The 27518-nt window shown below is 44.3% G+C and overlaps 1 protein-coding gene across 3 annotated transcripts; it reads left to right on the top strand.

Moving 5' to 3' along the window:
• The first annotated feature begins 1337 nt into the window (after positions 1-1337).
• Positions 1338-27518, top strand: LOC107149799 (stearoyl-CoA desaturase). Of its 3 annotated transcripts, XM_048807150.1 has the most exons (7): positions 1338-1363; positions 3270-3276; positions 14663-14945; positions 17749-17879; positions 19480-19685; positions 21292-21524; positions 23600-27518. In XM_048807150.1, exons 1-7 carry the CDS (start codon positions 1350-1352, stop codon positions 23797-23799), a joined length of 1074 nt encoding a protein of 357 aa, XP_048663107.1. In that variant the 5' UTR covers positions 1338-1349; the 3' UTR covers positions 23800-27518. The 3 variants fall into 3 exon arrangements, with proteins under 3 accessions (XP_048663107.1, XP_048663108.1, XP_015350140.1); XM_048807151.1 differs by lacking the exons at positions 1338-1363; positions 3270-3276 and adding an exon at positions 13805-14154 and having other exon boundaries at positions 14663-14961; positions 17810-17879; XM_015494654.2 differs by lacking the exons at positions 1338-1363; positions 3270-3276 and adding an exon at positions 13806-14154.

Below are 27518 nucleotides of genomic sequence, written 5' to 3'. Positions count from 1 at the left end.
TGGATACTCTGAACAACTATTAAGTGTCCTGTGCTATATGCCTTCAATCTGGCATTTTCATTCAATCTGGCAACAACTGCATTTGGCAAGAGCTACTATTATTCTTTGAGTCATCAATGGATACTTGAGAGGTCAGAGGTTATCAGTGGATCTTGTGGGCTCCCATCTAGGTAGAATACTCTGGCCACAGGGCAGTGGGATTTCCTGTCTCCTCTGCAGAAAGGGGATGAGAACAGTCAGAAGAACAGCCTCTAGGGTTGTTTCTCGTCCACTCTAGTAGGTGAAAGATCAATGAGTAATATGACATTTGCTTAGTATCCAAGTGTCTCCTCACAACACCCATAGTAATTATATATGAAAGGAGAAAAATCAAAATTTTACCTTGAAGAAATCTGGTAGTTAATGACCTTAACAAGGAATCAAAGTTAACCTCATCAATAATGAGACACACAATATGTACCTCCTTCTAGGAGGTACCTGTATGGCACTTCTCAAAACATATGGCCTGAATTTCATCCTAAGAAAATATCAGAAAAAAAAAAAAACTAAGTGAAGTGACAATCTATAAAATAAGTGTCATATACATTTAAAATCCTGCCCTTAGCCAGAAAACTTAGAGCTGCCCTACTTTAGGCACATGGAACTAGGAGTGAGCATACAAGTGGTCTCAGGAGATCCAGTTCTTCGGGGAAAAGGCCAGGTCTTTTTTTTTTTTTAATAAAGGATGCTCTGAGTTCCTCTCCTAGGATACACCTGTGCCAATCAAGATGCACTAGTCATGCCTACCTGCTGCTCCCATGTCTGCAGAATCACTGACCCTATAAGCCAGGAGGCCACATCTCTATTGTAAGGTGTTTAGCCAGAACCTTAGAATGCTCTAGAGTTTGAAGGCACTTTTCAAAGCCAATAGACGATAAATAGAAAGAAGCACCACTCAAAGTAGAAATATCCTGGCTCTGAGGAGTTAATACCAGGAAGTTAAGCTGAATGAGGAGAGAAAAGTGAAATTCTAGAATAACAAAGTCAAGAGACAGTATGAGTGGAGTTCATCTCTCTGAGATGAGGGGGGAGGAGAGGAGAAGCCCTGATAGCCACACCTTTCCTAATGCATTCCCTGGTTTCCTCAGAGCCACCATCAGTCTCCCCAGACCACTCTAGGGGAGTCTGATGGTGCTACCCTCTAGGTAGCACCTCTGTCCTCAGGGCAGCAGGCGCTGCTCTCTCCTTCTCAATGGCCTGACACCATAGGCCAGAATGCAGGGACATCAGACAATAGATCAGGACGAATGTCCAGAGATGAGAAAAGTCTGGAATTATGCTGAGTCAGTGGTCAACTGCGTTCATGGGTTATGCTGGAGTTCAGGTGGAAGTGGGTGAGAGGTCAGGATGTTGATCTGGGAACCAATCCAGCAGTTAGACTAGAATTGGGAGTGAGAGGGTGGGCTGAACCTCAAAATACATTTTGCGTAAAGTCAACTCAGGACCTTGTTAAGGTCATTGGGTCAGGTGTGATTGGTCTAACAAAAGGGACCAGAGACAAGCTGGTGTCCAGGAATGAGGATAAAGATCATTCTCAGGGTAGGGGTCAGGAGGAGGCTGGGTCAGTCCAACTCAGCTTGTGGTCCAGTTTGTCCAGGGCCCACTCTTGGACAGTCTGTATTGGACTAAGTGGTTCAACAACCAGAGCCTGGGCCACGGCTTGCACTCCTTCATCTACCGTGAGAACCTGCTGCTGGGGGTCCCAAGGCTGCAGCAGTTGTAGGTCTGCAATGATTCCTGTGTGTTGTGTGACACCATCTTAAGGAATTGGAACCACTTCTGTTGAGCACATATGAATCTTTTTTTTTTTTTTAAGATAGAGTGAGAGAGAGGGAGAGAGAGAGAATTTTTTAATATTTATTTTTTAGTTATTGGCGGACACAACATCTTTGTTTGTATGTGGTGCTGAGGATCGAACCCGGGCCGCACGCATGCCAGGCGAGCGCACTACCGCTTGAGCCACATCCCCAGCCCACATATGAATCTTGAAGGGGACTCAGCAGATATCTCCCTGAGTCCCAAGTGCAACTCCATGAGGACTTTGGTATGTGTCACTCAAACACAGAGGAGATAGGCTATAGCCTCTGGACCTCTTCCCACACACAGGTCACAGTTACTGTGACCTGTGTGTGGGAAGAAGTCCAGAGGTTATAGCCTATACAGACTGATCCTTCTCTGCAGGCAGTCCCCACAGGGAAAGCTCTTCTACCCAGAAGAGTAAAGTTGGGTAAAGGTAACTTTGACACACAGTCAAGGCTGGAGAATCTGCCCTTGGATTTGATGGGAAGCAGCAAGTGGTTTTGAATGGATATGAAGAAAGAAAGGGAAGCAGGTAGATAGGACAGAAAATAAGAGGTAGAAATAGGGGCCCAGTGTCACAATTTGGGGGTTAGAACAAAATCATGAGGTCCAACAACCATAAGAGCAAGAGAGATCATTCTGGATTTATGGTCAAGAAGTGGGGCTTGACTTTGTCATCCATAACCTAGAGACAGAGTAAAAAATGAGATTTACATCTGAGTTTCAGTACTGTCACTATATAGCTGGGTCTTTTAGAAATCTCTAAGTCTGTTTCCTCTTCTGCAAAATGTGGACAATATTTTCCCTCCCTTCTAAAACCGTTATTAGTAACAACCAATTGGAATATATATCATATGTAAAATTGCAATAATATATATACATATATATATATATATATACACACACATATATGTACATATAGTGTGTGTATATAGATAAGTGAGATATATGGAAATATATGGCCCAGGCAATAAAGCGTTGCCATGGTCTTGGAGATGAGCATTTGGGCTGACTCAGACTCGGTTTGCTCAGATGGCTTTTTCTATGGCATGTGGACATCCCACTCACAGGATGAGCTGAGGGCTTCTCACTGGGGCAGACTCACAAGCTATAGTGGCGGCAATGACTTACCTAGACTTTCCAGTGTCCAGACAGGCTAATACAGAGGTACTCTGGGACCTTCAGCAGGGACTGTGGCTGAACAGGGACACTCAGGTGGTCTTCACTGATTTCTACAATGCCAACATCAATCTTTTCTGCTTTCTGAGGTGAGACTTTTCCTTGTTGTATGCTTCCATCCCTGGCTGCTGGTCCCTGGCTGCTATGCTTGAGATCCTTCCCTAAAAACAGCCCTGGGGTGGGGTGGGAAGCAGGCAAGGTGGGAGAAACTGTCCCAGGCCACCTCCAACAATTATTTCCCTTCCCCACAGATTTGTGGTGGAGTTCCCACAAGAGATACCATCCTGTCCAGGCAAATCCACATGATTAAACTGATCTGCTATGTAGGAAACTGGTATTTCTGCATCATTGGCTGTGAGAGCATCTTCTGCATCTCTTTCTTTTGCTATCTGGTGAAGAGTTCCCAGAGCGCCACCTGCACTGGCCTTACTACCTCAGCAGCATCTGGAATACACTGGACGTGGTGGCCATTTTGGTGAGGGACAGATGTTTGGGACATGGGACATACTAGGGGAGGTGGGGCCTCCACCTTGGCGGGGTCTCTGAGTTCTCCCTTTTAGAGACGAAACCCTCCCTCTGAGCTTGGGTCCAGTTACTGGGACACAGCTCCCTGAGTGAGAGGCTGGTGTTCCCCTGGCTCAGCTCTTAGGAAACCCTGTCTCCCACATGTCCTCCCCTTCTCTACTGTGATGTGGACATTTCTTTTTTCTTTTTGCACACTATTTATCTGCTTGAGAGGCTTCAGGAGTTCTTTGTAAACTACCAAATAGTACCTAATCTCCTAAATATTGTAACTCAACTCTACTGGAACATGGGTCTAATTAACTTTTTAAATGATTCTATGCAATATTTAAGATATATACAATATGTTTAAAACACACACACACACACAAACAAACAAACAAAAAACACCTGTCCTTCACCAAGTTAAACAGAGTTGAAGCTATTTCATCAACTTTTCTGCCCCATGTGTGTGTGTGATTGCAGAGAATATTCATTTACTATGCCCTGGACATATATTTATGTTTTATATAAAGTAAGTATTTTATAAATATACATTCTTAATACATAATACATAGTTGAATTTAAAATATTTTAATCTTTGTATAAAAGATAATAGGAAATTTATACCCTTGAGTTTTTCTGCACTTAATATTATATTTAATATTAATATTTCCTGCTTTGTTGGCACACACTTCTAATGCCAGGTACCTAGAAGGCTGAAGCAAGATGATTGCAAGTTAGAGTCCAACCTGGATAATTTAGTGAAATCCTGTCTCAAAATTAAAAATAAAATGTTCTGGAGATGTAGCTCAGTGGTAGAGCACCTCAGGATTCAATCCTAAGTATTGCAAACAAACATATGAACAAAGCACCAACATTGATGCATGTATTTATTCTTAGTCAGTTCTCCTGTTTATTTACAACTTTTTGCTACAAATTTTCTATATTTGTTTCCTTATATACATGTGCAAGAGTTTCTGTAGAATTGGAATTTCTGGAGCACAAGATACAAACATCTGTGATTCAATGAGATGTTAATAAATTGTTGTCCAAAACTGCCACCAATTTGCAGTCTCACCAGCAGCATATAGGAGTGTCCGTGCCTCCGCTTCCTCACCAACATTTGATACCAGCACACCCACTTGCCAACCTTCTGTAGGAGCCTCAATTCCCACTGCTCACTGCATGATCCTCTTATTCCTGCCAAACTGTAATTCTCACTAGTCCCTGATGTCAGTACTTGATTTCCCTTCTCCCTCAGAATTCTTTGAGTAGTTACCCCTGTTAGAAAACCTGCAAAATGTTAGGAAAACAAAGATGGGAGGACATGGGCCCTGGCCTAAAACAGTTTATAGTTTTCTGGAGCAACAGATTTGCAAACAGTAGTTAAAATGCAACTGTCACAATGATAGTATGTTCAAACCACAGATTGTCTGATGGGGACAGTAGCAGGGGAAAGAGGGGAGAGGGTAAAGAAGACTTTACAGAGAAGGAAGTTGGATTCTGCTCTCACCCCTGCAGTTTCCTCTGCCTGGAAGATCCTACCCTCTCATCTGTCCTGTTCCTGCTCAGCTCAAAGGCCAGCTCCCCATATAATGTTCCAGTCATTTCAGGAACACACTTTGCACTTTTCTTATGGCCTGTCTCCTATTGTATTATGTCACATTGTAGATATTTGCATGTGTGGAATTAACCTCCTCTACTAAATTTTAAGCTCATTAATGGAAGGTGCTACCATCATATATCTTCATATCTCCCAAACAGCCTATGTTATGGCTGGCACACAGTGTTTGTTGAGTGAAAGATTAAAGCAGAGCAGAAGGGGCTGTGTTATTGCTTCCCATTCTCCCGGATGTTTGAATCTTCAAACATTTAAGTAATTGCTAAATTGGACTGCTATTTACTGTTGCCACAACAATAGAAAAACTTTCATAAAATAACAACTCTTCTTAAAGTCATCTCCCCTAGTCCCTTAGTGCAATAAAAATGTTTTAAACTCCAGCCAATCCATGGGGCTGGTATGGTGTTTCCTGCTTCTTTAATAATTACTACATTCTTATTATCCAAGTTCTAGCTGACATTAATGCAGAACCACTGTACCCATCAGCAGAGTAGAAACCTTAGCACACCTACTTGCTGCAGCAGTGGAAGGAAGTAGGAAGCAACCCAAGCCTTGGAAGCTGGTGCCTTATATACTCTCTATAGAAGAGGTCTTCCTCTAATAGTGAAGGGTAATCAAATGCCATCTGCTTTGAGCCTTTTAACATATAAAGAAATAAAAAGTTTATTAAGGTCTTGGTAAATAAATTCAAGTTTCTTAGAATCAAACTGACAGAAGTATTGCCACTTGTCCTTGGCCTTAGAGCACAGAGACAGAAAGGGACTTAGCAATTGAACAGGGCAGTGGCTATTCATTGACTATCAGGGGAAGTTTCTGGGCACCCACTGCATGTCAGACAGTTTTCCAAACTAAGCTCCCACCCCATATGGAAACAGGGAGTTTAATTCTTCTCCAAGTTTCTGTGAGAAGTGTATATTAGTCCTTAACCTCAGGCCTCTATGGAATAAGAATTCAGTTTTGGTTTGGTTTTCCCCATAGCTTTGTATACATATCTATTTAATGACAATCTAAAGATGAAATCAGAAAGCTGTAGAACCTTGGGAGAAAAAACACTCCATGTTGGTTTATACCTAGAAACTAGCCTGTGTCCTTCCCAGGTTTAAGATTGGCAAAAGGCAGAACAGATACCAAAGACACCCCTTGGATATGTGTTGCCCTGAGTCACACTAGTCACCTGGACATACCTCTGGAAGCTGGGTTTGGGATCCAAGTTCACTAACAGGTCCATCAGGGGAGCCTCTTTTTTTTTTTTTTAAGAGAGAGAGAGAGAATTTTTTAATATTTAGTGTTTAGTTTTCGGCGGACACAACATCTTTATTTGTATGTGGTGCTGAGGATCGAACCCAGGGCCGCCTGCATGCCAGGTGAGTGCCATACCGCTTGAGCCACATCCCCAGCCCCAGGGGAGCCTCTTCAAAAAGTATTCTTTCATTAAGAAGGAAAAGAGGCCGGAATTTGCATATGTTGGTAAGAATGTTTTGATTAACTTCATGAGGGAATTCCATTTGCATTCCATTTGCTGTGAAAAATAAAAGGCAGAAAAGATTTTATTCATAAAGATAGTAGCATAACATCTGAAATATTTTTCAATTTTCTTTAAAGATTCCACAAAACACTCTTTTTGCAATTAAGATTAGTTGCCAGGAGATTGGGAGGGAAACATGCAGGAGCTGACTTGCTTGGCTCCCAGGATGAGGACCTGTACTCCAGATGAGGATCACACTTCTGAGCCATTGGACTGGGAGGAAGGGTGAAGGACCTAATGACTTTCTGGGATGAGGATGGGGAGTGTCCCCAGCTGCAGGCCCTAAGACTCAGTGGGGGTCAGCAGGTGCTGCTCAGCGGGCAGAAGCACAGCTTAGAGCAGGAATGGATGGGAGCTGCCTCTCTGCTGTCAGTAGCTCCCTCTTTCCATTTGGTGAGACTTGGGCTGTCAGTCTCTGCATACTTGCCCCTCCACACTCCCTCTGGGAAGAAGTGGAACATAGGCCCCTCACAGTCCTATACTTACTATAACCTGAAGGGCTTGCATTCATTTATTTTGGCTTCAGAATCATTGCTATTTCTCTTTCCTATACCTTGCTAATTAAATGAATGAGTCAATAAAACAAAAAGATATTGGTCCTCTGATACTTTTTCAATATAAGTGAAAGTCATACTTTCTAATCTCTTATTTTCATTTAAACAAAGTTAATATTACTTTTAAATATCACTAATTCATAATCTGTATGACCACAATTAAGCCCAAATTCAGATAAAGTATCAAACAAATTCAACCTCAGCCAGACTGGGCTAAGTCAAGATTTCTACACTGGCCATCATGCACAGTGGCATACACCTATTATCCCAGCAGCTTGGGAGGCTGAGGCAGGAAGATCACAAGTTCAAAGCCAGCCTCAGCAATTTAGCGAAGCCCTAAGCAACTTAGTGACACTCCGCCTCAAAATAAAAAAGGGGCTAGGGATATAACTCAGTGGCTATGTGCCCTTGTGTTCAATCCTGGTAAACTCCTCCACCCCTCCAGAAAGCAGATTTCAACACTGAGAATCTGTGGAATGCCTCCTGTGAGATTCCCTCCTCCAAAACTCTTGAAATATTAAAATCTTAGAATCTTTGAACTGAAAGGGACCTAGTGATTACTCAAGGTAATACCACAGGGAACTCAGTCTTGCTCCCACAGGTCCTGCCTCCTGAATTTCCCTTTTATATGAATTCAGCTCCAATAAAGCTGAATTATTTTGTGTTACCTCTTTGTAATCACAAAAGACACAAATGGCTGAGATTGTTCATGGGTGTGGCTGGAAAAAATCACCCCCTGTGACCAACAGCTCTTTCCTCACCCTGGATGGCTCTCATGCTGGTTTTCATGAATAAAACATTCATTTGACATTCATTTCCTCTATTCACCTTCTGCTGAGAGCCACTTCTTTTGCTTCATCAAAGAAGCACCCACTGTACATGGTTAGTGATGATGAAGGAGGCATGAAGACACTCTCCAACTTGTTTAAGCACAGGACGGGACCCTCTTAGCTCTGGGATAGTGAGCTCCTGAGCTCCAGGTGTATACAATAGTCTGCTTTCCTTCTTCTTCTTCTTTTTTTCTTTTAAATTATTTTTTTAGTTGTAGATGGCCACGCAATATCTTTATTTATTTTTATATGGTGCTGAGGATCGAACCCAGTGCCTCACACATGTGAGGCAGATGCTTTACTACTGAGCTCCAGCTCCAGCCCCTGCTTTCCTTCTTTAACAAGCTTGTTTACCTTCCAGGACAGAAGAAATTCCCATTAATTTTTTTTTTCTTTGAATTAATGTCTATGTACCATCTGTCAAGAAGGAAAGAGGGAAGAAAGGAGAGAAGAAATGGAGGAAGGGAAGGAGAAAGTAGAGATTCAGAGTGTTTTCAAATTTGCTTTTGAGAAAAACAAAAACTGTGGCCAGTTTAGAAGTACAAACTTTCAGTAAACTGAACGTGAATCTTGGTTTTTTTTTTGTAGAACAAGGCAAATCTCTTGGAAGATGAGGTTCATTCAGAGCAGTGAGGGTCAGTCTAGATAGAGCTGAGACAGTGACATGCCCATCCTGAGATGTGGAGGGGACCTGGGCTGCTCTAACCAGGTCAGGCCTCTCCAGTGGCTGACATTTGGCTCTGAAGTGACTGCTTGGCATGTGCTAGTTCTTGCTGTAGCTTAATTATTCCTGTGCCAACTTGGCTTGTGAAATGTTTACCAGCAATTTACGGTACTGTGATGAAAGGCACAAACAGGCTCAGAGGGCTTTTTAAATGCCACTTTCTTAATTTCTGTTTTTGGAAAAATAAGATGGAAAACAAAGTTACCAGGAGAATTCCCAGCAGTCCAGCCCTATCATTTGCAGGGCCCCAGCAAGAGAACAAAGGAAGGCCCACAGACATGGGTTTATAAAGCAAGCTATGAACTGTTAAAGAAAATAAAATTATACCTTTTATTTTTCCTTGACACACATGCTTTCCTACCCTTGAAGGCTAGTTCTGGATTTGGAGATCTCAAATTGCTGAAAATGTTACAAGGCGAAAGGCAGCATTGTGGGCAGGGATGGCCCTCAGCCCTGACCTCTAGCCTCTTATAGAAGGAAGATTCTTTGAGACTGTTGAAGTGTCCCATTCTTCACCACATGGTCTCCTTCCTCAATGCATGTAGGGTCCAACACTGCACACCAGGCTGTTCCCTCAACATGGGTGCTCTCCTTACCTGACTCAGACTCCAGCACCCAGAGCCCGGCAGCCCCCTGCATGAGGGCCCCTTACCTGCTTAAACTGCAGCAGCCAATTCTTTGCACCTCTGCGCCCCCCACCCCCAAATTTAACTGCCATGAAAACATCTACCCTGCAACGTTGTCATTTTGATTGAAATTGTTGGTGAGGTGAAAGAAGGGAAGGAGGAAAAAGGAGAGGGGAGAAGAAGACAGAAAGGAGCAGAGGGAAATGCAAAAGGTAGAGGTGGGGAGGAGAAGATGAAATATTTCTTTGCTTTCATTATGGAATATGAGAATAGTCTCAATTAATGATAATCCCACATTAAAAAATACTTCAGTGGTCTGCCAGGTGCAGTGGCCCTTGCCTGTAATTCTAGCCACACCGGAGGCTAAGGCAAGAGACTCATAAGTTCAAACCCAGCCTCAGCAACTTAGTAAGGCCCTAAGCAACACAGTGAGACCCTCTCTCTAATAAAATTTTTTTAAAAGGGGAGGGAGATGGGGATGTGGCTCAGTGGTTAAGCACCCCTGGGTTCAATCCCTGGTACAAAAAAAAAAAAAAACTTTAATGGTAAATAGTTCCCAGTAAGTGTCTCTATTAAAATGTACATCTACTGCCTGAAGACAGCAGTCTTTAAAGAGAGAATCCTTTAACATCTCCTATTGATGATTTATGTAACAAGTTCAATGAACAAATCCTTGTTGAGAACCTCCTTAAGCCTGGTACTGCTGGGAAGATGGCAGTGAAGCAGACAGACATGGCCCTGTCCTCAGGAAGCATCCTAGCATGAAAATGATGAAAACACAGGACGGAAGAGGGCCCGATATGGGCTAGCCTGGTAAACCTTCTGGACACTTGAAGAAAATGGGAATTAGCTAAATGAAATTTAGTGGAAGAAGGGACGGGGGGGCGGGCAGTGGGCAGTCTGGACAAAGGGAAAAGAATATTCTCAGGCTCTAACAGTGGAATATCATGGGAATAGAGAAAACAAGGCTTAAAGGTAGACAGAGATGAGGGACGGCATAAATAGAGGGGTGGGAGGTTTGGTCCCAGTGAGCCTACAATGGTAAGACTTCACCCTGAAGGCAACAGAAAGTTCTTGTTATTGACATGGTATTTACTTAAGATGGCTAAATTGTACCTTTTTTTTCCTATTCTCTTGAGTTAAAAAATTAATGAGCCGGGTGCAGTGGCACACACCTATAATCCCAGTGGCTTGGGAGGCTGAGGCAGGAGGATCACAAATTCAAAGCCAGTCTCAGCAAAAGTGAGGCACTAAGTAACTCAGTGGGCTCCTGTCTTTAAATAATATACAAAATAGGACTGGGGATGTGGCTCAGTGGTTGAGTGCCCCTGAGTTCAATCCCTAGTACTCCCCCTACAAAAAACAAAAAATTAAATGAAGTTAACTGCCATGGTAACTTCTGCCCCTTTTCATAAAGTAATGGTCAGTGCTCCAATCTCTGTCCTATCATAATCTCTGTCTCATCCTAGCATAATTTGTCCCATCTCTTGTTTGAGAAAATATCTTTCAGCTAAGTCATAAATGATTGTATTGTAAAGAAATATTGACCAAAGTTTTAAAAATTCTAATTTGTCACTAACCTAACACTTCTTGATGCTAAGGCTTATGCTTTTCTAATAATATTATTTGTACCATGCAGCCTTATTTTGTGGGTGGTCATGAGCTCCCGAGGTGTGAAAGTGGTGGGTGACATTGTCACAGATATTCATGGGATGAACCAGGTCCCACTTTTTTGGTTATCAACAGCCAAGTAGGCTCTGACCTTTTGCTCACTCTCCCTAACCCAGAACTTCCCTGGACCCCAAGAGCTTTCTCTACCAGGCAGTAGCCTGTCTTTGAAGAGAAATATAAGACTCCTACTCTACCTTTGTCTTGGCAACCCACTTTCTTTCTCTAGCAGAAAATGAATGACATGGTGCCCAGCCTAAGTAACATTGCCAGCCTTAATTTTAGCAACATTAGCAGCACTGTGTACCAGAGGCTAACTAAGTGGCAGGGCAGTGCCGCAGTCTGGCTGGGCACAAAATAACCGAGCCGCCACACAGCCTTGTAGGTTCAAACAGCAACTCTTTATTCCTGAACTCTCACGGGCACTCTACACACACTTCCCGGGAACACACTCCCTCCACCGGGCTCCTCGTGCCAATTCTCCAGGAACCCCGCGAGAACTCAACAGGAACTCCAAAGTAGAGGGCACCCGAGGCAGCAGGATCCGCCCTAATCCCAGCAGGATCCACCCTAATCCTGGAGCCGCCCTATCCTGCCCCCCCCCAGGATCTGCCCTAATCCCGGAGCTGCCCTAATCCCAGAGCAGGGTCACCTTTCAACCATTCCCTCTAGCAAAATGCCAAGCGTCATTCCGACTAAACTGTGGCTCTCAACAGGGCAGGTTTCAGGGGACCCTGATTTTTTATTGTTACCTGATGAAGTCCAGGGTCTGGAGGAAACAAAGGTCAATATACTTAGGTAGTTAAATAGAAGGAAAGTTGGTCTCAAAGGGAGAGCCATCTCCAGTTACAATTAAGGGTATACCCTAAAAGAAATCCTGAATCTTCTTCTTGGAGGAGTGCAGTACTCTAAATGCTATATCCCCTCAAATTCATACACTGAAACCTAATCTCTCATGTGATGATAGCATTTGGAGTGGGTGCTTAGTAAGAGATTAGGTCATTAATGTCATTGATCCTCTTACAAAGAGACCCTAGAACTGAACCTCACCCCTTTCCCAAATGAAGACAGAGAAAAGATGACCCTCTGTGAACAGCTGGTGGGTCCTCATAGACATTAAACCTCCTAGTGCTTTGATACAGACTCCCTGCCAGAACTGTGTGAAATGTATTTTTGTTGAAAAAGGCGCATGGTTTGTTAGTTTTCTTTGGATTAGACAAAGAGTAAAACTGCAGTTGGCAAAGGAATTTAGCAGAGATGACATTGTTGAGAGAATCTGAGGAGGAGCAGCATAGGCAGACTTGAATTCCATATCCTGCTGAGCCATTACCACATAGGCGCTCCACTCTGGGAGCTAGGTTCATTCAGCACTTTCCCACTGACCAGGGAGTCAGGAATAGAGTGAAGGTGACTGGTCACTGGTCAAGGATGTGGCCTGCCCCTGAGGCCAGAGGCCAGAGCTCTGTCCTAGTCCCAGGCAATCCCAGGTGACTTTTCCTGAGAGACACAGAACTCCTTAGCTCGCCCTCTTCAGAGCAGCAATGGGGAGACCTGGGCATGGAAGCAGGCTAGGTGAATGTGGAGCCTTCAAAATTCCTGGTAGGACTCCCAGAGGCCCAGAGATTATGCCCTGATAGGTCTGTGAGGTCAAAGCACCTCAGGGTCCCAGGGCAATAGTGTCCTGAGCTGGGGTTCCAGCATCATATTTCTATGTTCAACTCATGCTTCCACCACTTACTGACTGCTGGGATCATGGATAGCCATGGCATTTGATCTCTCCAAACCTCACCTTCCTCCTCCTTTAAATGGAATCATGCAGTACCCACCTCATAAGGTTACAGTGAGACGACCTTGTGAGGATTCAATAAAATGACTCTTGGGAGTTGGTTTGCAGGGTTCATTCAGTACTGTCCCCCTACCCTTATTCCACATACTAGTCCTTTGCCCTTCTGCTGGGTGAAAACACCTGTGTGTTTCCTAACTTTTTGCATAGAGAAGATTCCAAACTTTCACATGACAATCAGAATTCCCAAAGCATCCAGACTCATTTTTGGAGGCGTAGGAATGGTGACAGGATAGCCCACTTGAGCCTGGTGGAGACAGCACCCTGTGGAGGTGCTCAGTGACACCAGAGTGCGTGAGAGCAGTCACACAGATTTTATGCAGGTTTCTGGTTATTCGAAATGAACTCCCTGGAGTCTCGGGTTATCATCCTGGAGCTGGTGGTTGAGGCTGAGCATTAGTTCGCCCAGGGCCAGAGCCCCGGTGCTCGTTAAGGAGGGGAGCTGGCTACTCTACTCTCGGTGATGGAAACCGTGTTTCCTCTCCCACGCGCCTGGGGAGATGGGAAAAAGATGGAGTCACGAGTGGTCCGAGGTAAGTTGGCTTCCCACACTGTTCCGCGCGCCAGTCCCGGGCTTGGATCCAACCCCAACAACATGACAGTGTCCTCGGGCTTAGAGAGCTCACCAGCGCCCCGAGGCCGCGGGGTGGTGGGCGGAGGAACAGCTGCGGGCTGGGGGGAGAAGCCAAAAGCAGAAAAAGAGGGGCGGGGGAGCGACGACCTGGTGGCAGTGGGAACAGCAGATTGCGCCGAGCCAATGGCGACAGCAGGACGAGGTGGCACCAAATTCCCGTTGGCCAATGACGACCAGAGTTGAGGAAGCCTAATTAGCATGTACCCCCGCCGCTGGGGGTTGTTGTCTGCAGTATTCTGGTGCCTTGACTCTTCACAGCGCTCCTGTCCTTTTCCCGCCCTCACCTCCTCTCTCGGCTTTTTCCGCCAGCATTGCGCTTTGTGTCCCTCGTTGTTGAAACGGAATCAAGGAAATACCGGACACAATCACTGCCAGCTCTAGCCTGAAAAACGCAGCCCCGGGAGATCTGCGCACTGCAGTTTCCGGCCGGGACATCCATCGCGCGTGCAAGGCGCACAGACTGTTCTGAGCGCACGTACTAGATCGCGGCTCTTAAGCCGGGTCAGTCAATCCTCGGGCCTCTGCAGATCGAATTCCGCTCGGCAGTCTCGGCCCTGGGAACGTATCCCAGCATCACCGAGGCAAGATGCCGGCCCACATGCTGCAGGTGAGAATCCCAGAAGTGGCTCTGGCTACGCGTGCTATGCGGTTTGAATTGGCTTATAGGTGACTGGTTGAAAACTCCTGGGAGGACCTGGCCATCTTTTTTCGAGCTGCTCTGCCTTCAGTCGATTGCTTTGCTCTCAGTTAGTAACTAAATTTTTAATAGGGGGCACTTGATACCCCTTGTTTCTTGAGCTTTTAAAGTAAAGAAAAACCTGGTGTTGCCGGCGCCTTTATGTATACGTGTGATTTTTCCTTTGTCCGTTGCCACGGGTAGGAGTGTTTCACCCATCTTTCCTTGTGCCACTTCACCTTAATGTTCTACCCACAATCTGTCTGCATAATCTCTGGAAACTTCCCCATTCCATCTCAAGCCACCCTCATGTAACCTGGGTACTGGGGCAGGGCCTGTGCCTTTACAGTACCCTTCCCCCTTCCTCTTAGAGGGCAAAGTGACCCTGCTGCTGCAAGCCTCTGCTCTCTTCTGACTCTCCGCTTAACTCTCCTTCTAGCTCTCCAGCTCCTACACCACCACCACCACCATCACAGCGCCTCCCAAGGGGAGCCCGCAGAATGAAGGAGAGAAGTTGGAGAACCACCCTCTCTACTCCGAGGAAGACATCCGCCCTGAAATGAAAGATGACATATATGACCCCAGCTACCAGGATGCAGAAGGCCCCAGGCCCAAGTTTGAGTTTGTCTGGAGAAACATCATCCTCATGTGTCTGCTGCACCTGGGAGCCCTGTATGGGATCATACTTGTTCCCACCTGCAAATTCTACACTTGGCTCTGGGGTAAGCGTGTCCTCTTGTCCTGAGCCAGTACCCCTAGGTGTCTCCCTGATCTTTAATAAGGTGGGGACTTCTACAGAAGGGCTACTATTCTTTGTCCAGTTTTTGCCACCCATATGTCTTTGGTTGCTTGAGAGAGGCTGATGGGGATAGGAATAGAGCCTAGTAGGATTGGGATGTAAAAGTGTCTGTTCTGGGGGCAGTTTGACATGGATGTTAGGGATCAAGGCTGAGAACATGTGCAGGAGGCTTTGAGGTATAGACAAGTGACAAAGACCCCTATCCTGAAAGAGCTGTTCTGTTTGTATCATTTGCTTGTCTTCCACAAAACTATTTTGACTTTACCCCGCCCAGGGCAGATTAGGCTGGTTTATTATGGAGGAAGATGAAGAAAATTTCTGTATACTGTGCTACTGTTATTCTAGGTAAGCACATGCCAATCAATAAAATGTTCTTAAGATGAAATAAGGTCATAGAAATGTTTCATATTCCTTTCCCTATACTCTTGATTCAGCTTCTCTCCAGAGCCTGCAAGGGCTAGCACCTTCTAATACCAGCTCTCCTGGCCCCCTCCCTAGCCCTCAGGCAGCTGTAATGAGAGAGAAGATTTCCAGGTCCTCCCTGACCCGCCCTAAGCTCAGCTTTTTCTGGGATCTGTGGCTGGAGGCTGATAGCAGTTCTGCCCCCTGGATACACAGGTGGTGCTTTGCAAGCAGATTAACCTCTGCCCTTGAAGCCTGAGTTGGGAAGGGGAAACAGGGAGTTCTAGAAACCCAGGTGCCCAAATGTTGCTCTCTGAGGAGTGGGGAGCCAGGATGCCCTCTCCAGAAGACCATCAGAAGTTTCCTGGAACAGTCTAAGGTGTGGGGGCTTTTCCGGCAGCTCTCTGGGAGAGTAGTGGTTTAGAAAGTTTGGCTGGCCAGCCAGGTGTTAAATGTCCCCTCTCAATCTCTTAGGTCTAATAGATGATGATATCTGGTCCCTTGAGCTTTGTCATAGACATTCTCAGGTGCCACAGGGAAACGTAACTAAGAAGAACCCCTTTCTCAGTAAAAGTTTTTCCAGATTCCAAATGGGGCAGCACTACTGTGTTAGAATCAATGAATGTGGATAGAACAGGCAGCTGAGTGCCTGGGTTCTTGTCCCAGGTCCCCTGTTAAGATAGAACGACTTGTAGTTTTGGATTCAATGTCCCAGGGACATTTGCACCATGAAACAACCCTAAATGCTCCCTTGCTTCTTGGCCAAGTGCTTCTGCTTTGTCCAGAGCCCTTTCTTTCCTCCTGGTGATTGCAGGGCTCTGGTTCCAGTGTGATTTTTCCAGGTATGGGTGAAGAATATTAGAAGGTCTCAATTGCCACATAGTCAGAGACCTCATGTCACCTGGAACAACACTTTCCTTTGACAGTCACTGACTATGGCTTTCCTGAGTATCCTGAAGAAGAAACAGGATAGGATGCAGAAGGCCGGGAAGGGAGAGGAGGAGGCTATTTAGGAAATAGTTATTTTTGACTGTGGAAGAACTAGAACAATTTGTTACAATGTGCTGTCTTCAACCACAACTAAGTGATGTGGCCCTTGACGATCCACTGTTGCACCCACTTGATCAGAATGAAACATTGGTGCCCCATAGAACTGCTGAACACATGAAGAGTTAGGTACACCTGCCCATTTCCCCATTAGAGATCAGATCTGCTGCCTTGTGAGCCTGCGGAACTAGAGGACGCTGAGGCAGGACAATGTTCTGGTTCTGTTACCGGTTTTGACTATCTCTTGGCGTTGTCTAGAATTAGCATTGAATTCAAGAGTCTAGTCTCACAGGGACTTGGCAAAGGAGAGAAAAGGAATTGGGCACAGATCTTGGAGAGTGGCTGGCACAGCTGGAACAAGAGGGTTTATTGACAGAAAAAAATCTAGCTTCAAACCATGGCTTTGGTTTATTAGCTGTGTGGTCTAGATAAACAATCTTTGTGGGGGATCTATTTCTTCAACTGCACTATGAGGTCTTAACAGGACCTGCTCCATTCAAGGTATGCAGTGAATTACAGAATATTAATATTTTGCTAGGACCTGAGCCACTGTGCAAATACAACTCTGTAGGGCTGACTTTCCCAGAAACAGACACACTGTCTTCTACAAGACTGAAATACTTTTATACAAGGTGGTAAATAGACACATCACTGCATCCTTTGATTGTTCTCTACAACTTATGGCTGCTCCAACTGGGCAGTGCCACATAGCTCTTGCTGCTGTTTTCACAACTAGTTCCCAGGTCCTAAGGTCTGTGGGAGTACTTTGAGACCCTGAACATCTTACAAAAGTTCAGCTGAAGGTCAAAGGAAATAGGCTCTGGGATAATGCCCCTGCAGACCGATAGTGCCGAGTGGCACAGTGGTGAGAGTCCTATTCCTTCTGCTGTCCTGCCTTCTTAAATGCTGATACGTAGACATGATGATACTTTTCATGTGGTAAAAGCTAAGAGGCTACCAGGTACCAGGTTGCATGATTATAATTGCAGAAACTCTGGACGCTGAGGCAAGAGGATTGCAAGTCAGAGGCCAGCCTCAGCAATTTAGTGGGACCCTGTTTCAAAAAATAAAAAGGGCTGGGAACTTAGCACAGTGGTAAAGTGTTCCTGGGTTCAATTCTCAATACAAACAAACAAAAAACTCCAAGAGGCCTTAGTTTCAGGGGAGGCAGTTCCTCACCCAAAACCTGAACAACACACAGACTCTGGCATTAGAGTATTTTGACATGCCTTATGAACTTTCCTGTTGGTGACTCCCCTATCGTCTTGTCCTGGCAGCCTATGTGTACTATTTAATCAGTGGCCTGGGCATCACTGCAGGAGCTCATCGCCTGTGGAGCCACCGAACTTACAAAGCGCGGCTGCCCCTGCGGCTCTTCCTGATCATTGCCAACACCATGGCGTTCCAGGTAAGTAGCGGGTGCTGCTCAGCTCTTATGTCTCTACCCAGTCACTGATCCAGGATGGGAATGAAGAGGCTCAGTGTTTAGAGAACAGCCCCAGTAGGACAGCCATTGCCCTTTCCAGCTACTTTGGTCATCTCAAGTGAGGCTCGGTGCTTAATTCTTTTTTTCTTTATTCTAATTTCTTATACATGACAGCAGAATGCATTTCAATTCATAGTACACATATAGAGCACGATTTTTCCTGTCTCTGGATATACACAAAGTAGAGTCACACCATTCGCGTCTTCATACATGTACTTGGGTAATGACGTCCATCTCATCTACCGTCTGCCCTACAGTGCTTAATTCTATCCAGCTTGGGAATTCTTCAGTCACTGGGATGGGAAATAGGAGGTAAATAAGAAAGGCTATCAAGATAGAGAATTATTTTTCTTCCAATGTCCCTTCTCATACAGTATAGCTGCTGTTGCCTTCTGCATAAGGAACCATGGTCATAAACTAGGCACTGAACCTGGTTTCCTGGGGAGACAATGAACATTAAACTTGTGCTCTTAGGTTGACTATTTTAGGACTCCACCACAGTGGGATTGAAGGTGATGTGTCATACACTCCTGAGCTCTTTTCTTTTAGATAGTAACAGTATATAGCACAGACTATGTGCCTGGTACTGTGCTTAAGTACTTGATATAGCTTAATTACTTCCTTCTAAGATGGGTAAGGGGGTAGGTCTTATTATTATCCCCAATTTATAGATGAGGAAACTGAGTAATGACTAACTTAGCATGGCAGCCCCAGATAAGCTAGGTTAGTCAGGTATTAAAATGTAGTGAGATAACAGGTTTATAATAGAGACAGAATGAGGGAAATTATAGCAATGGGCACAATATAGCTTGTGGTATAGGGCTTAGCATGCAGCAAAAGGGAAACAATAAATTAGTTTCCTTTGTCTTTGCAGTATCTGAGGTGCTTAGCACATTTTCATAATCATTTTTGCTCTAGTAACTTGTATCTTGAAGTTCCTGCTGTTTATCTGAGGGCCAAAGGGAAGGAAAAGTCATATTGGTACATTCTTGAAGGAATGGAAAGAGCCCCAGGCAAGCCCAGAGGTCCTTTGGAACCGTAGTCACAGTCATGAATCACTTGCTGTTCTTGTTGAGTTGGGTGAGCTGTCACTTGTGCAGGTATCAGGGTAGAGTCCCTGCCACTTATACCCACAGACCATCACTCTGGGGCCACTTGACTCATACTTTCCCACAAATTGGCCCATGAGGACCTTGTCCCTTCTTTGCTCAAGAAATGGCAGTGTTCTTTCTTAATGAAACTGTCTGAGCTCAGTATGATTTATTTCCATTCTCCCCATCATATAACTGCAAGAAGCTGCAGTGCTCTTCCTGTGGCCTGGGATTAAGTTGCTTTTCCACCTGAGCTTCGGGGCAATTGAGCAGAAGAGGACAGGCTCCAGTAACTCTTCTTTGGAGCCAAACTCATAGATATTTGTGAGGCTGGGCTGAGAGCCGTGGGCCCTTGCAGACATCCAGGCATTGGACTTCTCCCAGGAGGGCATCTCTCCTCAGGCCTGTGTTCCTCTTCTCTGTCCCTCCAGAATGATGTTTATGAATGGGCCCGAGATCACCGCGCCCACCACAAGTTCTCAGAAACAGATGCTGACCCTCACAACTCCCGCCGCGGCTTCTTCTTCTCTCACGTGGGTTGGCTGCTGGTGCGCAAACACCCAGCTGTCAAAGAGAAGGGGGCGACGCTGAACCTATCTGACCTAAAAGCTGAGAAGCTGGTGATGTTCCAGAGGAGGTGAGTGAAGGGAGGATGGGGCTGGGGATGTGGCCCTGGACATCTGTGGTTCAGGGACCCAACTTTTTCTCTCAGAACTTATAAAATAAAAATGGAGTGATTTACATGTTCAGATCATCATTTAAAAGTTAATTTTTAATGTGACACAGATACACAGACATGAACTAATGCTCTGTTTCTTTGTGTGTGTTATCTTAGTGAAACAAATTAAGGGCAAGAAATGATTATTGACCTAGGACAATCAGGGATACAAAAATGAATTTAACTAATCCTTATGTTAAAGAAGTATGAAGCCTATTTGGGGATTAAGGGATAAATCAAGTACCCAAATAACCATGATACAAGGCAGAATATCCTGCTATACTCAGAGGAAGAAAGAGGAGGGAGATTGCTCAGTAAGGAACTCCAGGGAGAGGTTTACAAATAAAGTAGCATCAGAATCCACCCATGGATAGAGACTTTTCTCAAAGATGGGTAAACAGGGATGGTGCAAAGACAATGAAAAGAATGAAATATAGCCTCATGCGTGTTCCAGGAAGGTCCTTCTGTTCAGAGTACAGGGGTGGCTCTAGATAAAGGATTACAGAGACTGATAATGTTCCTTTGGAGTCCGAGGCACAGATGTAGGATTTAATTCATCTGGCAACATGGAACTACTAATGGTCTCTGCAGCAATATGGCACAGTCAGAGGTGTGCTTCAGAAAGCCTGTTCTCAGGGTGGGTGGAAGTAACCATTGAGCCAGAGAGAGGAGAGGCAGGGACCCAGGTCAGCTGGTAGGAAGTACCCATGGTGGTAGTGATGCAGTTAGTGACAGCAATGGAAAGGAGTTGGAGGCAAGGAATGCAAGTCAAAGGTGTGACTGCTGTAAGGAGGTAAGCAGTCAGTGCCCTTGGAATATTAATGGCTTGGTTTTGCATGAAAGAATAGGACAGGGCCTCTGGAGGGACAGAGACTTTCAGGTGATAAAAGAGACTCCTGAAGGAAAAGCATAGCAAAGAATTATGGGTTGTCACAGGAAATGGAGGCAAGCCTTCTTGCATAGACTATGCCAAAAACTGATGGACATTTAAAGTTAAGGGAGCCCTAAGGCAGATGGGTAATAGCCCAGGCAGCAGAATTGGGGCTAATGAGCTTGAGATTTGAACCCTTACCTTTTTGACCACATGACCTTATGGTCTCATGAAAAAGAAAAATGGATTTCAAGTGAAGAGAAGGGAATCATTTAGCAGGTCCATATTGCTTCATCTAAAACCTGATTTCCACCCCATCTGGGTGTGGTAGCACATGCCTCTACTCCCAGCTGCTTGGGAGGCTGAAGCAGGAGGATCACAAATTCAGAGCCAACCTAAGGAACTTAGTGAGACCCTGTTTCAAAATAAAAAAGGGCTGGAGATATGGCTCAGCAATGCCCCTCCCTGGTTTTAATCCCTGGTACAAAAAGAAAGAGAAAGAAAAAAAGATTTTTCACCCCATTTCCTCTTTCTGTTTTATGCCATCCTGTACTCATAGTGTAGGAGGAAATATACAGCCCACTCAGTAAGAATGGGCAGTCCAGATAAATGTGAGAGTTCTCTTTCCACTAACTGTGGGATCTCTCAATGTAGGTACTACAAGCCCGCTGTCCTGTTGATATGCTTCATCCTGCCCACACTGGTGCCCTGGTTCTATTGGGGTGAAACTTTTCTAAACAGCTTGTGTGTTGCCACTTTCCTGCGATATGCTGTAGTGCTCAATGCCACCTGGCTGGTGAACAGTGCTGCCCACCTGTACGGATACCGCCCCTATGACAAGAACATTAACTCCCGGGAGAATATTCTGGTTTCCCTAGGAGCTGTGGGTAAGTCATCCATCCCTAATATGACCACATCTAGTGGTCTGTTGATTAGGAGCCAGAGAAATCCAAATGACTGTTTTTATGACCACTTTGTAGCTCAGTTCTTCCGCTATAAAACTGGGGGCAGCATATTGGGAAACCCTTACGGGAGTGAAGCAACAACTATATAAATGGAAAGGATGTGCTATCTATTATAATGAGTCCTTTTGAGATTTCCTTTTTCTAGTCATCTCATAGGCTGTAGTCTTACAATGGGATGGGGGATGTAGAAATACAAAAGTCGAGACATCTGCATGGTTTGTATGTTTAGTGTTTTATATTTAAACATTCTGTATAAAATGTAGATTGATTACAAATTAGTTTCAAAAATTTCAACTATGCCACACTTTAAATCTCACTACTATATTTGAATACACCCTACTTTTAAGAGTGGGTGCAGTGGTATAGGCCTGTAATCCCAGCAGCTGGAGAGATTGAGGCAGGAGGATGGTGAGTTCAAAGCCAGCCTCAGCAACTTAGCAAGGTCCTAAGCAACTCAGTGAGATCCTGTCTCTAAATAAAATATTTTTAAAAGGGCTGGGGATGTGGTTCAGTAGTTAAGTGCCCCTGGGTTCAATCCCCAGTGCCAAAAAAATAGAGTGGGCTGGCCTTATTATTTAGTGATGCAAGTATGAGGAGAGTCAGGGCATCTGTTGGTGGTCCTTTCCCACCTCCTATCAGTCCCATTTCTTCTTGTCCTTTATTTTTCGGTTTTCTGCTTACTTTACTATATGCTGGGAACTCCTCTTCCCCCACAGAACTGTGGGAATCCTCCAGTAAAGCAGAGAATTTGATTACAATTTTCTGTTTTCTTATCTGATTGTTCACTATTCCTAAATTGTATCCTCTCTATAATCCTGGTTCCAATTGCCAGAATGAGGGAAACAGTTCTACCATCTGTCTCTACTTTTTTCCTGTCCTTTCATTCCAAGTACATATAGACTTTGACAAGGCCTCAAGTTAATTTTCCCTGTGCAGACTGCATGGGCACTTCTCATCAGTGGTCAGACCTATTAAAGAGAGAGAGAGAGAACTATTTATTATTTATTTTTTGGCGGACACAACATTTTTGTTTATTATGTGGTGCTGAGGATCGAACCCGGGCCCCACGCATGCCAGGCGAGCGCGCTACCACTTGAGCCACATCCCCAGCCCCCTGAATTTTCATATACATGTGTGTCCTGTATTATAAATAATACTATAGCAAGCCTTCCGGATTCTAGCCTCCTTAAGGATGATCATAAAAAAGTGATTGTCATTATCTTAGTCTCCATTGTTTTTCATTACTCCAAAGCTGCTCTTTCATCCTTCTCATCTCAGAGCTTCTCTTCTACCATTGTTTGCTGCCATTGTGATGTTTTTCATCTTGAATTACCTCCCTCACAGTCACATGCTCATCTTCTCCCTGAAAAAGCTGACCTTTCCCTACAGCCATTCCCCTTGAGATGTGTCTTGCTGCCGCAAGTGCAACCCATTGGCTCTCTCCCTTTTTCTCTTGTATATGCATGTGTGTATGATTCCATTTAAATTGAATGTTAGGCTTTGTGATTGCTCACTTAGAGCCTTGCTATGAAACCCTGGGTGGAAGTAGCAATCCTCTGTCAGCAGTACCAGTTTCTCTCTATAGTCTCCTTATCCTCAAGATAGATTTCCCATCACAAAAGCTCCCAGTCAGCCATTGGTGACCAGGGCTTCTTGATTCATTTCTTTCTTTCTTTTTTTTTTTTTTTTTTAATATTTTTTAGTTGTTGATGGACCTTTATTTTATTTATTTTTATGTGGTTCTGAGAATCGAACCCAGTGCCTCATGCCTGCTAGGGAAGCGTGCTACCTCTGAGCCACAGCCCCAGTCCCCTTGACTCATTTCTTAAGATGCCTCAGGGCATATGATTCAGAGTAGAAGACACAGGGTTCATCCATTCACTTGGCAACAACAGCTTTCTCTGAGGTTTGTAGTGTGCTGCTGGGTAAGATGTTGCCAAGATGAGGAAAACGTCAATCCACCGAGATTCATAACTTCTCTCCTTGGTTTGTTCCAGGTGAGGGTTTCCACAACTACCACCACACCTTCCCTTATGACTACTCTGCCAGTGAGTACCGCTGGCACATCAACTTTACCACATTCTTCATCGACTGCATGGCTTCCCTTGGCCTGGCTTATGACAGGAAGAAAGTATCCAAGACCGCCGTCCTGGCCAGGATTAAGAGAACTGGAGATGGAAGCCACAAGAGTGCCTGAGTTTGGGGTTGTCCAGGTTCCTTTTCTAAAGCCATCTGGGCAGAGGTTTAATGTTCTGTTAATTAACTACTGAGTAATACTACCCAGATGCTAAAGACGATGACCTTAACCCACTCTAGTACAGTATTCTTGTAAATGCGCAAGTATTGAAAGGCAACAAATTCCCCTCTTTGAAGCTAGGCTGATTTTTTTTTTTTTTCCTCTTCTATTCCCATTATCCTTTGCCTTGCTTGGTTCCTATCACCTTCCTTTCTCTAATCCCTCATTGCCTCCCAGGCAAGCACCTGATCAGCCATAAGTTGGTGTCCATTGTAAAAACCCAACGGTCTTTTCTAGAGCCTAAAAGTAAAGATCTTTGCCACAGTTAACTCTCTTTTCTTGATCTCTCCTGAGCTTCCAGATTGGTGGCTCTAGCTAGATATGCAACAAAATCTTCTCAAAAGTGCCCATTAACTGTCATCATACGCTTTGCCAGATAGAAGGTGAAAATAACTTTGTCACAGAGTTTGCAAAGCAGGTCATTCATCAGGGGAGAGTGAGCATGCAGGGTATGATTTGTAAGTAAGGATGTGGTTGAGGTGGGAAAGCTTTTTGTAGTCAGAACCAGCTGCCTACTTAGCAGAGACCTGGAGCCTCTCTACTTAGTATGCGTCCTTTCTCTCCTGATTGGTAGAGTAGCCATGAAGGTTGGCAATTAAATTACCACAGCACATCTCAATGTCTCAATATAGTTTAGACTGAGGATAAATGGGAAGCATTTTATCCTTAGAAAACGTGATCTCTGTTGGGGAAGGACGTTTCCCCCCTATATAACAAGGACATTTTCTTATTTCATACACAAACAAGTTGTCAGATTAACCATGTCCAGAAGTGATGGATACAGCAACAGTTAATAGAATTTTGAGGATTCTGTGAGCTTCTCATTCAACTTCTTTCATCTTTCTGCTGTGCTATCTTCAGGATTTTGGTCACTGCCCTTGTAATGATAGGATGGCTGTGGCATTTCCAAATATCCAACAATGGAAAGATTTTAGCAGGTGAACTTGGGTCAAAGTTAAACGTGTATAGACATAATCTGTATTGCAGCATGAAAAATATTCACTGGGAGTATTTCATTCTGAAAAAGAAATACTAAAGTAGCTTGAAGGACAAGAGGAACCTATTGGTTTACCCATTCCTCCCACTGCTGGGCAGGAGGAGATGGACAGTTTGAGGGGCAGGGTCTGTAGGCAGCTCCTGAGAGATTACTTTCTAAAGGAAGAGCTCTGACAGCACATTGCCAGAGGGTTCAGAAGCTGCTGAGTGATTTGTTGGGTGTTCTGGTGAGCTAAGTTAGATAGGTTCATTCATTACTGTTTCTCCTTACATAGAATAAAACCTAGGTTTCCTCCCCCGTTATTGTGCCCCTTCATGCATTCCTTTTTCTGTGACCATCCAGACAACACTGATAGGACTGCCTGTGGCAGGGTTTGGGTGTAGGGATCTTTTAACCACCTTGTTTCCTGGCTCTACTCCATCTGTCATTTTTACTGGTTCTCTTATACTTCCTTTTTTTCATTAAAGACAGCCTCCTATGTGTGTGTCTTCAGGGCAGTGAGGACTTCCTATCCAGGCAACACCCTATTCTGCAGACACATTGCTCATGGGCACTGAACTGAAGTGGCCTCCAGATCCTCTTCACCTCCACCCTATGTGCCTCTGCCACACTGATAACTTAAGAAAAGTTTAGCAAACCCTCTCAAAACTTTCCTGGCTCACACAGGCTCACTTTCCAAAAAGCTAAGCCAAATGCCCATGTTGTGCCAGTGAGCTGACCATGGAGGAAAGCAGGGTTTGTTGATAATCTCCTTTCTAGGACAGAAGAGAGCATGCTCAGTGTGATTCTTGCAGGAAGAGGACACCCAGTTCTCACTTTGAAAGGAGGCCCTGACCAGGAGCCAGAGTCTGCTGCAAAGCTTTGGCTTAAATGTGGGATCTGAGATGCCATGAATTTTGCTGAAAAGAGTGTGTGTTTAGCAAACTTAACCGACATCCCCTACCACACAGCCAAGCAGACAATAGGATAGAAGTCTGTGGGGGGAAAAACAGAATGTCAGTAGTTTAAAGACTATGGGCCTTTCCTGCCCTGTACCTCCGTCATCAGTGTGGAAGCCTGGCTTTGCTCTTACCAGGATTAACAGTGTACAATGCCAAATGCTTTGTCCATTGTTGAGGCCTGATGTTGGGAGGAAGCAGGAACTTTCTTCCTGTGTCAGTTGAGTTGAGGCAAAAGGGACCAGCCTGCACTAAGGCAGCCTTGCTTTGAACTGTTCATTAAAGCAGAAAAGAATCTTATGGAAGATCACTATAGATCATATCTGCTGACCTGTGTGCCTACCCACAAATATGTCTCTTGGGTTATTTTATCTCTGCAGGTCATCAGGTAGATATAACCCTCAATTTTTTCTCATTCTCTTTTAATTCTGTCCCACAAATCTGATCCATTCCACGTCCCTACAGAAGTGAGGATAGAGACCTTGGACTGAGGGTGCAGGACATGAGTGTGGGGGGTAGTGGTAGATTGACTCAGTAAAGAACATTTTTCAAGATTCTAAAGCTCAATGACACATTAAAAGAAACTCTGATCAAGAGTGAATTTGTAATGGTTAATGCTGACAATTTATTCAGGTGCCTTACCTCTTTTCTAATCCATGTTACACGTGAGCCTCCCTTGCTCCCTCTTGAGTCCCTTAACACCTGAGAGCCTGCAGCAGTGCAGATGTAAAAACTGGCCCGCTTGGAGGATTACCAATATGTAGATTTGAAGGATTCCCTTCTGGGCTTCATTTTGTAAACTTCTTAGGGCTGTTTTTATTAATCACGTTTGATGGAGGGTAGAAATAATTTGAACATATTTTATTTATACCTTTATTAATTAAAAGGTTACAGTGTTTAAAATGGAAGTTTTAACAGTCTGCAATTATTCCAAGTGTGTTCTCTGTAAATGTAGCAGAAGTGGGTTGATGTGAAAAGAAGGCAAGGTAGCTATGCTATACTGGTGTGAAGGTCAGGGCCTCCTACCAGTATGCCACTGACCATGTGACTCCTAAAGCAGACTTATGCTGACAATAAAGAATCCACTCCCAAGATAAGGACATTAATCCATGAGGGTAGAACACTCCTGACCTAATCACCTCTTAATGGTTCCACCTCAATGTTGTTGCTTTGGAGATGAAGTGTCCATCCCATGAATTCAGACCACAGCACTGGACAAGTCATTTACAATGTGCCTCAGTATTCCTTCTCTTAAAATGGGGTAATAAAACTGACCTACCTCAATGGACAAGTTTGAGGCATGAGTAATGCTTCTACTAAAGCATTTTGGCATCAGCAGAGGAATTTTCAAAACCTGCATGTTTTTATTATAGCAGTATCCACCATGGACTTGTACCATGTTCTGGATGATGTTAGACTACATCCTCCTCTTGAGAGATTGAATGAATGCAGTTGATAAATGTTGGATAATTAGCCAGACAAAATTTTGAGAATGTATACTCATTGCTATGAAAATATATGCAGGATACCTTTTCCTTCCTTGGGTGAGATTTTTCCTTATGTGAAATAGTAATTATTTGTAACCTAAGAATTGTTTTTGGAATAATTTTCATTAATATCAACTTTGAAGCTAGTTGTTTTGATCTGAAGTTGTGTTTGTTCTAATAAAATTGATGTGAATCTGA

Source organism: Marmota marmota, unplaced genomic scaffold (assembly GCF_001458135.2).
Source record: "Marmota marmota marmota unplaced genomic scaffold, marMar, whole genome shotgun sequence".
Taxonomy (NCBI): Eukaryota; Metazoa; Chordata; class Mammalia; order Rodentia; family Sciuridae; genus Marmota; species Marmota marmota.
Note: the sequence above shows the minus strand (reverse complement) of the source record. Positions and strands in the feature narration are given on the sequence as shown.

Bases quoted from the DNA above. Each gene is read 5' to 3' on its own strand.
- LOC107149799 (XM_048807150.1), top strand. The intron at 19,686-21,291 runs GTGAGTGAAGGG...CTCTCAATGTAG, and splicing joins CTGGTGATGTTCCAGAGGAG to GTACTACAAGCCCGCTGTCC. The intron at 21,525-23,599 runs GTAAGTCATCCA...GGTTTGTTCCAG, and splicing joins GGTTTCCCTAGGAGCTGTGG to GTGAGGGTTTCCACAACTAC.